The sequence below is a fragment of the Marmota marmota genome, unplaced genomic scaffold, assembly GCF_001458135.2.
Source record: "Marmota marmota marmota unplaced genomic scaffold, marMar, whole genome shotgun sequence".
NCBI classification, from domain to species: domain Eukaryota; kingdom Metazoa; phylum Chordata; class Mammalia; order Rodentia; family Sciuridae; genus Marmota; species Marmota marmota.
In genome coordinates this window covers 20,355,706-20,370,787 of record NW_026000153.1, presented here as the reverse complement: position 1 = coordinate 20,370,787, position 15,082 = coordinate 20,355,706, and the positions used below count along the sequence as shown (strand labels likewise).

Sequence of the window (15,082 nt, the reverse complement as noted above, 5' to 3'; positions counted from 1 at the left end):
ATTTACCTGCAATTGCCATAATTTTATTCTCTTTTGATGCTGAGTAATATTCCATTGTGTATATACACCACTATGTCTTCATCCATTCATCTATCAAAGGGCATCTGCATTGGTTCCACAGTTTAGTTATTGTGAATTGAGCTGCTATAAACATTGATGTGGCTGTGTCCCTGTAGTATGCTGATTTTAAGTCCTTTGGGTATAGACCGAGGAGTGGGATAGCTGGGTCAAATGGTTGTTCCATTCCAAGTTTTCCAAGGAATCTCCATACTGCTTTCCAGATTGGCTGCACCAATTTGCAGTCCCACCAGCAATGTAAGAGTGTGCCTTTCCCCCCACATCTTTGCCAACACTTATTGTTGTTTGTATTCTTGATAGCTGCCATTCTGACTGCAGTGAGATAAAGTCTTAGAGTAGTTTTGATTTGTATTTCTCTAATTGCTAGATATGTAGAACATTTTTTCATATATTGTTGATTGCTTATATATCCTCTTCTGAGAAGTGTCTGTTCAGTTCCTTGGCCTATTTATTGATTGGGTTATTTGATTTTTTGGTATTAAGGTTTTTGAGGGCTTTATATATCCTACAGATTAGTGCTCTATCTGATGTGCTTATTTTAAAGATTTGCTTTCATTCTGTAGGCTCTCTATTCACCTCACTGATTGTTTCTTTTGCTGAGAAGAAGCCTTTTGGATTGAATCCATCTCATTTATTAATGCTTTTTTTTAATTCTTGTGCTATAGGAGCCTTATTAAGGAAGTTGGGGTCTAATCCTACATGATGGAGATTTGGGCCTACTGTTTTCTTCCATTAGGTGCAAAGTATCTGGTTTAATTCCTAGGTCCTTGATCCACTTTGAGTTGAATTTTGTGCATGGTGAGAGATGTTTAATTTCATTTTGTTAGATATTGGTGCAATAATGGTAAAAACTGGCTCCTCTCACATGGCCTTTAATAATCTCTAGTCTTGATCCCAAAGTTTCAACAGGGGCCTTTACACTTCAAAGGGGAGTACTTAGTTTCCCAGAAGTAGTTATTTACAATCCAAAATGTAGGGGTCTGTGCTGTTAATTAGTTTCCTAAAGAAGGGTTGAAAGGGGAGGGAAATTTGACCTTTCCCCTGGCACAGTGTTCTTATAGTTTATTTTACATCCAGGCCTGGTTTTGTCATCATCCATCACAGCTTTGTCCAGGACCTCCAGGAGAGGGCAGCCAGAACACACTTGTGGCTGAAGAAGTTGGGTTGATAATGTATAGCAGTAGAGAGGGAGAAGACACCCTGGAGAAGCACAGGGTGCCTCGGGAAGGGAAATTAGAAAGGCTTCATAAGATGTGGCCTTGGCTTGGGAGAGGATTTAAGAAAACAGAACTTTGCTCTAGATTGGGAATCTGTCAGTCAGCAAGAGGGAAAAAAAAATCCTCTACCCTGCAAACTCCTGGTACTGAGGGTTGAACCCAAGGATATTCTACCACTGAGCTACACTCCCAGTCTTTTTATATATATACATATTTAGTTGTCCTTTTATATATATATATATATATATATATATATATATATATATATTTGTTGTAGATGTACCTTTATTTTATTTATTTATTTTCATGTGGTGCTGAGGATCAAACCCAGTACCTCATACTTGCAAAGGAAGCGCTCTGCCACTGAGCCACAATCTCAGCCCACTCCCAGTCCTTTATAGGACAGAGTCTCACAGAGTTGCCCAGACTGAACTCGAACTTGAGAATCTCCTGCCTCAGTCTCCCAAGTAGCTGGAATTACAGTAATGTGCCACCACCCAGGCAGAGAGAGTAACTCTATGGATATCTAACAATTTTAGGTCCACAGCAGGAGGCTAGAGCTGTGATTGGTAGAGCGGTAATGACTCACATAAGCCAGGAGAGGGGGCTATCAGCCATTTTGTGATTTGGATCATAGTTTTCTGACATGATGGTGAAGACATCCCCTCTGAGATCCAGATGTATGTTCAAAGGAACCCCCAAGGCTTGGCTCACATGTCAGGGTTGCTTGTCTCTTTCTCAGCAGTGGAGACAGAGACACCAACAAAAGTTAATCAAGGTTAATATCACCAGTAATGAGACATGTTACTAAAGAAAGCTGTCATGGCTGTGTGATAAGCTGAGGTGCCTTCCTCCCACATCTTGATGGGTTTTAATCTGCATCCCTCCTATGCAAGGAAGAGGTCAGAGGCATAGCATACCTTCAGGCTAAGTCCTTGGACCAGGAGATGCTGTGGGGGCTTACCACTCTAGGTTCCTGTTGGCTTCCTGATCTTGCAAGATTTTCAGCTTCCTGAGTCATCCACAGGAGAAAAGTTACCAAGAGAAAAGCTTTATTTTCGCTCACAGTTTTTGGAGATTTCAGTCCACAATCAGTTGGTCCAATTGCATTTAGGCCTGTGGTCTAGGGTGCATGGTAGAGCCACGTTCTCCCCTCAGAGCCAGAACAGGAAAAAAAAAAAAAGGAAGAGACAGGGGTCCCACAATCCCCTAAAGGCTCACTTCCCACCAACATTGAAGGTCTGTCCTCTGATTATCAAGAGATCCAGGGAGAAACTATATGTCACACACAGGCAGCATCCAGACCACACACAAGAATAGATCTCTGAGCCGAAATCTGCAGCCACCAGCCCAAGACAGGAAGTCAGAAGACTCCCTCTAGCAGTGATCCAGGAAGCCAAACAACAAATAAGCCGAAATCACCAGAATTTGTTTAGTAACTGACAGCTTCCCTAGTTTTGATCCCACTTTTAATTTAGGACCAACCAGAGAAATCCAAATATATTCCCTAACCAGTCACATAGAAGGCCCCACCTCTACCTTCTCCAGCCACCATTAGGGTTCACCAGAGTCTCCCTTTCCCCTTAGAAGCTGAACTGCTTCCCCGTCTGCCCAGGAACCTCAGCCACATGCAGTGATGGTGTCCAGCTTCTTTGCAATAGCAGCTCGGGCTAAATAACCTGCCTATTCTCATGTGGCTGGTGTTTGTTGATTCCCACACCCAAACATTAGGTTTCAATGGAAAATCTCCCAATTCTTGTAATGTCAGCAAATAAGATTTTAAAGTGTCATGGACAGTAACTTGACTAAAAATTGTACCATCTGTGGAGAATTAATGAAAGCCACTGAAATGTGTTTTTAGCAGGTTGTAACACCCAGTTTAATCTCTCCTAGAGATCAGATACCTCATCCTAGTGCCAGGGCTCTGTCAAAAGGTGAGCTCCCTGAATCTCTGACCCTATGTGGCATAAGAGGTGTGGGGGAAAATGGTTTGGGCCCCTTTTCTATGATGAGGCCTATCCCTGAGGATCTGCAGGCCTGAGAGCTTACCCCAGGTCTACCCCTAATGACAGTGTGAAACTGGGCAAGTCCCTCCCCAATATGAGTTTCAAGGCCCCCATATGTAAAAGAGAGGTCTCCCATGTTCCCTGGGATTGTTTAAAAGATACTCCTTTATAATTCGCTAATTCTCTACCCAAGGCACTGATATGAGCCGCAAAGACCCAGGGGCAGATTTCTGAAGGATGGGGCAGCAGCGTGGAATGGACTGATTATGGAGACATCAGACTCCTTCCCCCGGTTTCCCCCAGCCCACCCCTGCAGCTTGGAACCCCTGTCCCTCTGACCATCCTGATTCAGCCCCAGGAGACCCAGGCCCTGGCTGCCACATTCCTTCCTCTTAGGCCATCTCTGCCTCCCCTTCTTGCAGCAACAGATTCCCTGAACAGGCTCCCTACTTATACCTCCCTACTCCCTAGCAGCCCAAACCTCTCCTACTGCAATGTTGACTATTGACTCTCCCAAATACCCCAATTCTTTGTGCCTGGCAGCATGCACCTCTTGAGCCATCTGCATTCCTCAGTCCCTGTGCAGCCAGTTGTCTCTCTTGAATGTTCAAGGGAAACTTCCTCTTGGAAGATTCGCTGATGGTGAGGGGCTGCTGTGGGCTCATACCTGGGGTCTATACCTCATTCATCTATGCCCCCAACACAGACCAGTATTGGTCACTAAACCATAAGGGAACAAGCTGAAAGCATAGGGCTCCATTCAGCATCCTTTTCTGTGACCCAGAACAGACAGTGCTGGCCAGTGTGTCCAACCCACTCACAAAACACCCAAGGCCTGGGTGTTTTGTGGGCTGTTAGGCAGGAGAAGAGGAGCAGAGGCCAAGGCAGGGTCATATCCAAGCTCTGGAGCAAGAAATGCAGTGCTGTGTACAGGGATATAATCAGTGAGATAGGGGACGTGGGGAGGGCCTCAAAGCAGACAGATGAGGGCTGAGGGTAGGACCTGCATGCTGGAGCTGTGATCTCAGTGACAAGGAAAGGCCCACACTCAGGATCATGACCCCAGAGACCACAGATGAGGGCAGATGTATACCCAGAAACCATAGTGGTCACATGACAGAAGGAAAAGCACGTAGACTAGCCTGGCCTCCTCCATCCCTGTCTCTCCTCTGAGTTTTGGAGGAAACTTCAGCCCAGCTGATGCCCCAGGATCTTTGTGCAGAGAGAGTGCTCCCAATGACTACAGTCCTGGGCCTCATTCTCCCCATTCAACCCAGACCCAGAGCTGACAATGGGTTAGAAAGAGCATTTACATCTTGGAAGAACAGGGACTGAATCAAACTTGATTCAGCCTCGAGGCAAGCCAGGGGCCAACAAACCTCCTCCCAATTACAATCCTGTGTTCCTTGCCCCTGGGCCTGGCGAGCCTAGAGGAGAATCTTCATTCCTGGAAACCTCTGGTGTCTCCACCTCAGCTGCAGGTGAGGGCAGCTGAGTTTCTGCCCTGAACTCCTTGTACCACCAACACCTCTGGTCCCTCCCCCAACAGCCCCAGCCTCAGGGAACTTAGTCCTCTGGACCCTGGGGGCTTAGTTCCCTCCAACAGTTAGAACAGGCCTCCATTCTCCCCTCTTTTGAAACAGAGCCCTGACCAGAGGAGTTCTGGGCAATGTCCCATTGTTAATGCCTAAAATCAATTCTTAAAGAAGCTAAGGAAATGGTTAAAATGGCAGTGGTTTGCCCATGAACTAGCTGTTCCACAACTGCTAACAATGATGCTTTCCAGAAATCTCGATGGCACAAGAAGTGCTCAGAATATAACTTGACTCTAGCCAGGACTGCAGCCCAGCTCCACCTACAACAGGTTGTCCAAGTGTGCACAGTGGGTCAGCCTGCACACAGGGGATCTACTCCATATATACAGTGTGTATATGTTTATACAGAAAGGAGTATATGGAAAGGAACCAAAATGTTACAAGATGTTTCTAGAATATGGATCATGGTGGGTTTTTTGTTCATTTGTTCTCCTCTTTATGCTTTTCTGAGTTGCCCAAGTTTTCATCATGTGTATATGTTATTTTTCTAATTAGAAAAACTAGAATTTTTTTTTTCTTTTGTGATGATAGGTATTGAACCCAGGGCCTCAATCATGCTAGACAAGTGTTTCACCACTGAGATATACACATCCAGCCCAGAGATTATCTTCTAAATAATAAAAAATGCAACTTGGGGCTGGGGATCTAGCTCAGTTGGTAGAGTGCTTGCCTTGCATGCACAAAGCCCTGGTTTCAATCCCCAGCACCACACACACACAAAAAAAAAATGCAACCTACAAAAAATGGTTTAGGAGGCACCTTCATTATTCATCACCTGCCTCATTTAATCTTCATATCAGCCAGAGTGAGAGATGTCATTGCTGCTTCTATTTTATAGGTGGAAGAACTGAGAGTACATAGAAGGAAATGGCTTATACAAGGTTAAGTGAGGACAAAACCTAATTCCCAAAGAAGGGCTCTTCCAGATTGCAGCTCACAGGGGACTAGTGGAGCCTGAGCCTTTAAATCCTAGGCAAGTTTCAAGCCCAGCCAGTGCATTTGTACTGATCAAGGAAGTACTATCTGATAACGAGGCACAGCGGCCTATATCCCCAGTTTCTTAGGAGGCTAACACAGGAGGATCGATTGAGCTCAGGAGTCCAAGACCGGCCTGGGCTACATAGCAAGACACCATCTCAAAAAAAAAAAAAAAATGAATACATAAACAAACAGAAAACAAAACTTTCTGGAACTGTGTATGATAACACCCTCACCACCCCATAAATCCAAACCCGGACCATGGAGATACAAGAACAACAATAATGGGTGCTAACATTCTGTGTACCAGGCACCAAGTGCTTGCATGAAGTATCTCAATTAACCCTCATAACAGCCCAATCCAGTAGATTTCATTATCACCCCCCATCTTACAGGTAAGGAAAAGGTAAGCTGCTCAACCTGCAGGGCCAGATAGGACTCAAACAGCTGTGGATCCAGACTCTTCCTCTGAGTCACTTTACCTATCCTCATGAGGGCATCAATGCCACACTCAGCATTTGGACTCTGTCCCATAGGTTACAGGAAACCAAAAGAGCTTCAGATGGGGGAGTGATGGGGTTGTGCTCCCATGGGGAAAATAATTCCAGACAGAACATAATCAGGCTTCCTTCACCCTGAGTCTTCCCTTCTCCCTCTTTCCTCCCTCTCTGCCTCTATCTCTCCCATCTTTATTCCCCCTCCTCCCATATTTTCTTGGCTCCTTTTTCCCATCATTCACTTCTTCCTCCCATTTTCTCTTCCTTTCATTCTTCCTTCCTGCTCCTCCATAACAAGTAAAAGGTAATGGCCCAGATGCTAGGGGTGCATTAATCAGATTCTGAAGGAGTGGATGGAGAAAAGGAGAATCTGGCCAGGGCAGCAGGACTTAGGGGAGCAGTGCATTTGCGGGAGAGACTACTATGGGGGCTGGGAGAGGGGGACGATGGCCAGTGTCTCATTAAGGGATTTTTCTTCCTGCTGAGGATAATCCTGCCCACCCTAAAACTTACAATCTCAAATAATTAGTAAATAACAGAGTACAAATACTCAGAGATATATTTACAGAAAGCGAAGCCCCTGATAGATCTAGTTCCACATGGGTTCTAGAACTAGACAAAGGAAAAATGGCTCCAGTGGTTTATTTAAGGAGGTACATCAAAGGCAAGGGTAAGTTTTCAAGGGCAGAATCTTGCTCTGTGATGTCTTGCAATCAGCAGGTTGACTGACATCTTGGCAGGTCACACCCATCTCAGGTGCCGTGTGGGATCTTTGGCAGAGCTTGAGAGGGAAGTTCACCTGAATCAGGCGGTCAATCCCTATGGGGGGTGCCATGAGAAGTTCCCAATGCCAGACTTATCCTCTCACGTGGCTACTATGTGCAACAGTCCACTCACAGCCCACAGACAGCTCATGACAGACTATACATTTTTCCATGGAGGCCAGAGCCTCCATGGAAAATGTATAGTGAGGAGACCAGGCCAACCCCATGCCTCATATATGAGCAAAGGCAGCAGGTCTGCAGCCATTTTACATTCAGGAGAATATACATAGGCAGCTGGGTTTTCCAACCTCACATGACATCTGAAAATATTTAGGAATGGAATGACATGATGTTTGAGATTTAAAGAACTTCAACAGAAATGAAAAGAATGGTGAAGCAAATCTGGCAAGATGTTTACAATCATTATTACTCTAGGCAGTTGGTATGTGGGTGCTTATTGGACTACTTTTTTATACCCTGCTGCATGTTTAAAATCGTCATAATAAAAAGTAAAAATGAAAACTCCATCACTAACTGTCAATCTATCCACCCAGTAGGCAGAATGAGAGTACTTGATTGGGAGGTTTGGGGGATGATCCCTTGTACCCAACTGTACCAGCAGGGATTGGGAATTGGGACAGACTCTTGGAAAACACATTGAATAGGAGTCACCATGTGAACAATAGCCAGATCTTTTGACCCACCAGTTCACCTCTCTTTGTATTTATATACTGCAGAGGTCCCCACCCATGTGCACAAAGCCTGATCATCCATGACAGCAAAGAGTCAGGAACATATGTCCATTGATAGGAGACCAGCAAATACATGGCACATCCATGCTGGGGGCAACCAACCAGCCATCCAAATCACATCTGTGTGCCATTAGAGAAGGATGAGGGAAACAGTGTATCTGTAAGCTATATTTTTAAAGAGAACAGATGGGAACATCCATATTTAAACATGTCTTGATGATCTCTGAAAAGGATACAAAACAAACCTTTAGAAATGAAAACAATGGACATTTGTATCACACATGTGCTTGTTGCTGATTTCTCCCACTATGTTCCATTGTCCCACCCAACTTCACTTACAAACACATGTTCTGAGATGAAATTCTTAGATTGGGGGTGTGATTCAGTGTTAAAGAACTTGCTTAGTGTGTATAAGGCCCTGGGTTCAATCCCCAGCAACACCACACATTCATACACACACACACACACACACACACACACATACAATGAAATTATTGAGAATTTCAAGATGGCCACAGCAGAATCTTAAGTCCCCATGACTACATAAGTTTCTATTTTCATGCCAGCAACAAACACATGTGTAACGCAAATGTCCACTGGGTCTGGTTGCACTGTGTGCACAGATCCCTAAGGAGACACAGATCGAGCACAGTCTTGGCTGATATGAACTCCCATCAGATGTGAACCACAGCAAGACACCATGGCTTTCTGAGAAACTCAAGCAGCCGAGGAGCCCTGGGCAGCCCTTTCCTGATGGCCCTTCTCCAGTGCCAGAAACCAGTTATAATGAAAATGACGGCAAAAATTGGAAGACAGAAAGAGGAAGAGGAGAGACTTCCTTACTTGCCAGTGAGCCTTGGCAGAACGTGTGTGTGTGTGTGTGTGTGTGTGAAGAAGTAGAACAATGCATGCACTGTAGAGTCTTCATGGTGGCTTAAAAATTGAAATGACCCCAAGGTGATGGAGAATGGAAGAATAAAGTGTGTATGTAAATACCTGCTATGGAATAGAATCAGCCCATAAATGGGAACAAAATAGTGACACCTGCTACAAGGTAGATGAACCTTGAAAACATCAGCTAGGTGAGAAGTCACACACAACAAGCCACATACTATATGATTTTATCCACATGAAATATCCAGAACCACCAAGCACGGTGGTGCATGCCTATAATCCCAGCCACTTGAGAGGCTAAGCAGAGGATCACCAGTTCAAAGCCAGCCTCAGCAAAGGTGAGATACTAAGCTACTCAGTGAGACCCTGTCTCTTAATAAAATACAAAATAGAGCTGGGGATGTGGCTCAGTGTTCGAGTACCCCTCAGTTCAATCTCCAGTACCCCCCAAAAAATGTCCAGAACCTTCCTTGGAAGGTCAAACTGACAATGGGGAAGCATTTTGTAAACTTCAAGCCACAAGGAGGCTTAGAGAGGTGGCAAGTCACCACAGCCAGTATCTCCAGACCTACTCCTGGGGAATTTATGCTGGCCACCCCAAAGGGGCCTGGACTGAGCCCCAGAATTCTGTAGAGGAGATTCAAAGGCCATGACAAAGCCACACAAAGTCCTGGGCACATGGAAGAAGTGCAGTTCAACAAAGAATATTCTGATAGCACAGCCTGAGGTCACAGGCTGGCAGTTAAGGTCCCTGACCAGACCAAAGTCCAGCCTGGACCAGGAACAGGGCACTGGCCATCAATAAGCATATGCTCACCCTGGGGTCCCTCCATTCCCTGCCCAGTTCTCTAAACAGGAAATCAAGGAAATGCCCTCAGGTTGGAGGGGGCATGTTACCCAGCAGCCCAACCTGTTCCTGCCTCTTGGCACCTGCTCACTTGGCACAGGAAGGGAGCTTCTAGGAAGAGGTCTACCTGGTATCCTCTGAACAGACAACCCCTCCCTCCTTTGGATGTCCTACATTCTCTGCAAGGATCAAGTAGCTCGTTGTTATAGAAATTTCGGAAAACTACAAAAAAGCACCAACAGAGAAATAGCATGCTGGTAATTGCTGTCCACCTCCTGTTTTGTTTCCCATGTGTCTTTCTACAAATTTTAGACATGTCATTTTCATTGTTCCTATTTGACTCAAGAGGACAACTGTGTCACATGTTATAGATGCTATTTCTTCCTTCTTCAGCCCATATAGTTTTCTTCATTCTCATAATAAATATTTTTACTTTTAGAGTGGAAAAAAAAGGTTTAGGGATGTAGTTCATTGGTAGAATACTTGCCTAATATGCACAAGGCCCTAGGTTCAATTCCCAGCATTGCAAAAGAAATAAAAAGGAAAAACTGATCAACCTTACAAAGGACTTTTTTTTAAGGCATGACCCCAATTGTGACATTTGTTTCTCCCCATCTGAGCCTGGCCTGTCCATGTGTCCAAAAAGGAAGTACCTCCGCCCAGCTGGGGCCATGCCAGGCTGCACCCACCTCACTCCACAGTCTTCCTCCTGCTGATCCTTTAAATGCACCCCAAACACTCAGGCCACCATCCGTCACCTGCCTTACCACTGATCACCTACCTGCCACCAGTCACCTGCCTACTACCAACACCATGCGCTGTCTCATCAGCCTGGCCCTCAGCCTTCTCGCCCTGAAGGCAGTCCTTGCTCTGGACCCAACTTTCATCTCACCAGGTAGGCCTAAGCCACCACACACCTTACTCCAGAATCTCTAATTCCAATATAAGCTAACACACTGGTAGCGCTGGTGGTTTGATAAAGGGACAAGAAGGAGAGGAACAAAAAGGCAGAAAAACAGGGTTCTATCCCCCCATGGTGAAGGCTTCATACCCCAGGGCTGAGTCCATGGTCCCTAGATGAGAAGTGCCCAGCTGGGAGATGGGGTGATGGGAACGGAAAGTGGTTCTCAGGCCCTGTCACATCAGGTGAGGCCATTAGCTTTCCACCTCCCACAGTAGGTCTTGCAGCTTTGTTTCCTGATTTTCACAGCTGACTTCTACTTTTCAGGAGAAGCTGTATCACAGTTTTGGTAGATTGGGGGAGGTGTTTTTTGTTTGTTTGTTTGTTTTCCCCTCTAAGAAATGGAATCTTGAGAGTTGGGGGCTGGGATCCCTGGTAGTTTCCATCTTTGTCTCCATCTTGCCTTCCCCCGAGGAACTTCAAGGGTGGGAAGAGGGTCTAGGCCCCCACTCACCTGCCTGTCTCCTGTGTAGTTCAGGTCATGTGCCCTGAGCCCAGCTCCTCCGAGGAGATGTCCTGTACCCCAGCCTGCCTCACCGATGAGGACTGTCTCGGCAACACCAAATGTTGTCCTAGTGCCTGTGGCCGCTCCTGCAGAACCCCAATCATCGGTAATGTCCTGCCTAGCCCTGGTGGGGAGGGAGGAACCAGCAATGGCAAGATTCTGCCTTGAGTGGGGCACCACAAACCTCTTTTAGAGCCCACAAACCAGCCCTGTACCTGCAACCCATCTGTGAGTGCCTCCGCCCCACAAGCAGCCTTGTGATCTCCCACTAGTTTGGTTTCTAAGGTCTCCAAGCCACCAAGGGTGCTATGGGGGATCCTGCCCTGAGACAAACAAGATGGAGGCCCCTGGGACACATTTGACCTCAGGGTTCCACAGACATTAAATTTCCCTATTCATAAAATAGGGTTTTTCAGTTCAGGGGTGCAGTGAGATGGGCCCAGCAAGGAAGGCTGTGAGCATGAGAGCGCTTTGGGTGCTAAAGGGCTGGCCCATCTCTCTCCAGAAGCTGCCCCCAAAGCTGGTAGCTGCCCCTGGGTGAACAACCAGATCTCCCAGCTGTGTCAGGAGGAGGACGAGTGCTCCCGTGACAGCGAGTGTTATGGTGACAAGAAATGCTGCATGAGCAATTGTGCTAGGAGGTGTCTGGACCCTGTCCAAGGTATGCAGCCTCAATATCGCCCCTTGGGTCCCTTTCTCCCTTGGCTTTCTCTGGTTAGCACCTCATCCTCAGGGGGCAAAGGGTGGGGGCAAATCAGAAACAGGCCAGGAGGTAGATCCCAGGTTCCACAGAGGTTCTCTTTGCCAACTCACTGTGACACTGCAGGTTTCCTTGGGCACTTGATGTGCCACTCAGGTCAGGAGTGGCTATCAGTAGAAAAGGGAGCTTAGAGAAACAGTCCAGAACTCAGATCAGGCAGCTGGTGGGACTTGGTCTTGGGGGGCCTGTGCCTTTGGCACTTAATCTGAAGGGGAGTAAAGAGCTTGAGGTTAGGAGCTTCAGTGAGACATGGGTTCAGAGCTAACTCTTCATACCTACCTGTGACCTCCACATCCTTCACTGAGGAGAATGGTGGCCTTACCTACCTGCCCAAAGGCAATACTGAGGGCAGGGGCAGTGGTGTGAGAGCTGTGCTTTCTCAGGAAAGGCACCTGTTCACCACATCTCTGAAAAAGTAGAGGTGAACAAGCTAGCACATGAACCACAGCATAGATGACCAAACCTCCTCTCCCTATACTCCTATCCATTCTCCACTGTAGAGAGCCCTCTCCAGTAAGGAGCCCACCCGAATCCCCTGACTGCCAGGAGAGGCCATGTCCAGTCTGAACCCCAGCAAGAATCTTCTCTCTTGGATCCAGTGACCATATGATGTCTCCTATCTGCTGCTAATAAAAAATCCATTTGGCTTTAAGTCTCTCTGTCTATCTATCCGTCTGTTCTAGGCACCCGAAGAATGGACAAAGCAAACACAGAACTTATCCCTGGGATCTCTGGGGTGGCTGGGGTGGCTGTATGGGAGCAGGCAACTCCCCCCATGGGGATAAGTGTGTGGGGGAGAGCTGGGAGTTCAGTCAGGTTCACTGAGTTTGGGCTAACTCCAGAAAAACTATGGTGGATCTCTGGGCTGGGAAAGAAGTCATCCTACCCAGCCCTGGTGTTATCCAGCCAGTTACCCTGTTACTGACCCCTTCTGAGGTATGACCACCAGGAGCTGAGACTGTGGAAGTCTTGGGGCCCAGAGGGTACTGGGGACTTGGCCAGTCTGGGCAGCATGGAGAGAAAGCAAAAGCATAAAAGGAATCAGAGGGGAGATGGGGCATGTGTTGACACCACGCTAGGTCAGCCTTCTGTAAAGTCTCTAACAAAGTGTATCTGCCCCGCTCCAACACCAGTTAGGCATCCTAAAACCCATGCCAATCCTGATACTGGCAGCCTGGGTTCACATCAGGTCTCACAATTTCGGGGCTGAGTCCCATAAGCCTGCACCCACTCCACATGCCAGCCACAGTCCCAGGGCTTTCTTCACTTCCAACCAATAAGACTGAAAATTTGAAGGTTTCTGTGATCCCTTCAGCTTCAGTGGTTCACTAGAATGATGGCAGAAGTCACTAACGTTATTATTGTTCTTCTATCATAAAAGATACAGATCAAGAGGAGCCAAATAAAGGGACACACAGTGTGAGGTCAAGGGGTGGGAGGATGCAGGAGAGTCTTTCCCCACAGGATCTGGGTGTGCCACCCTCCCTGCACATCAGTGTGTTCATCAACCCACAAGCTAGCCTGAGCTTCGACATCCAGATCTTTTATGGAGGTTTCATTACATAGGCATGACTGATTCGATAATTGGCCATTGGTCATTGAAGTCAATCTCCAGCCATTCTCTCCCTGGAGGTCAGAGGTAGTGCTGGAATTTCCAACCTTCTTATCCTGTGGCTGGTCTTTCTAGAGACCATACCCCCATCTAAAGCTAAAGAGGTGAGAATCACCTCTTTAGCAAAGACCCTACTACCACTAAAAATGTTGTGGTGGAGACCACCATCTGGGATCCACCCTAAACTTCTGGCTCTCAAATTTGACTGCAAGTCTATTGAGCTGAAGTAGGTTTTTCATGTACCCCACATGATTCAGTAATCCACCAGATTGGAAAGTTGAGGCTGCAGTGGCCTCCAGCTCTCTCAAAGAGCAGAGCAGGGGACTGAAATGGAGAGGTGCTCTGTGGACTGTAGGTGGCAAACACCAAGCCATACACTGTGATATGATTACAAATATCCTCCAGTCTTTGTCCCTGGTGCATTTTTAAATAAATATATATACACACACACACACACACACACACGTTGTAGATGAACACAATACCTTTTTTTAAATTTATATTTATGTGGTGCTGAGGATTGAACCCAGTGCTTCACACATGCCAGGTGAGCGCTCTAGCACTGAGCCACAAACCCAGTCCTGTCCCTGGTTCTTGACATGGAGCTTCTAAAACAGAGTACTCCCTAAACTCACTTGGCAATTGAGGTGGCCAGCTGGGTTTGTTAATTGGCTTTATTCATAGAGAAACAAATTTTTCAGGTATCTAAAACAGGAAGCAATTTTGCATCTTGGGGTGAGACACACACACACACACACTTTCCACAGAGTTAAAGTTCCCATCCTCCCACAGAAACTAAGTGATAGGGGCACTGAATTTCTTGATGTATACATATCAAAGAAAGTACATACCATCACAAGATAAATGCTCTGAAGAAAGAATGGGGGAACTCCCCCCCCCATTTTTTAAAATTTTTATTTTTTAGTTGTAGTTGAACACAATACCTTTATTTTATATTATTTATTTATTTTTATATGGTGCAGAGGATCGAACCCAGAGCCTCCCACGTGCTAGGCAAACGCTCTACCGCTGAGCCACAACCTCAGCCCTCTCCCCCATTTTCAACTGGAAAAATTTGCCTTTAATTTTCACACCCTCCCCCATGCTGGGGATGGAACCCAAGGCCTCATGCATACTAGGTATGTGCTCTACCACTAAGCTACACCCCAAGCCCTTACCTATAATCTTTAACTCATTTTGCTTTACAGACTTGAGCCCGGCTCAAGCTCTACTTCAAGCAAACTAAGAACTGAGTCAGTGTTTCTCTTCTGGATCTTGATCCCCAAAGTAAGGCAAGAAGAATGAAGTTTCCCAAGCAAGGGATGAGTGCTAATGGGCAGCGATGCTTTAGTGGAACTTGCTGGAGATGATCGGCCTCCTTCTGAAGTTGGGCCAAATCTGACCATTCCTGAGATGGAACTTGAGAGGTGGGTTCAGTCACTCTACATGGATCCATGGGAGATGGTCATAGCCCCACCAAGGCACTGAGCTCTGTGTCCTCTTTTAAAGAAGGATGTTAGAACTGAGGGGACCGAGCTGGTACCAAGCAGGCAGCTGGTGAGCCCACGGGAGCTTGGCACCTGACAGTTCCCTCTGGTTGCAGAAAACTGAAGCCA

At 46.5% G+C, this 15,082-nt stretch overlaps 1 protein-coding gene across 1 annotated transcript; it reads left to right on the top strand.

Moving 5' to 3' along the window:
- Window positions 1–9,894: 9,894 nt before the first annotated feature.
- LOC107146072 (whey acidic protein-like) lies at window positions 9,895–15,077 on the top strand. The gene is made up of 4 exons (XM_015490100.2): window positions 9,895–10,523; window positions 11,063–11,200; window positions 11,600–11,755; window positions 15,070–15,077. Exons 1-4 carry the CDS (start codon window positions 10,211–10,213, stop codon window positions 15,075–15,077), a joined length of 615 nt encoding a protein of 204 aa, XP_015345586.2. The 5' UTR covers window positions 9,895–10,210.
- Window positions 15,078–15,082: the final 5 nt, after the last annotated feature.

Coding starts and splice junctions, on each gene's coding strand:
- LOC107146072 (XM_015490100.2), top strand. CDS start 10,211: ATGACCCCAATTGTGACATTTGTTTCTCCCCATCTGAGCCTGGCCTGT. Junction 10,524..11,062: donor CCCAACTTTCATCTCACCAG/GTAGGCCTAAGC, acceptor TCTCCTGTGTAG/TTCAGGTCATGTGCCCTGAG. Junction 11,201..11,599: donor CTGCAGAACCCCAATCATCG/GTAATGTCCTGC, acceptor ATCTCTCTCCAG/AAGCTGCCCCCAAAGCTGGT.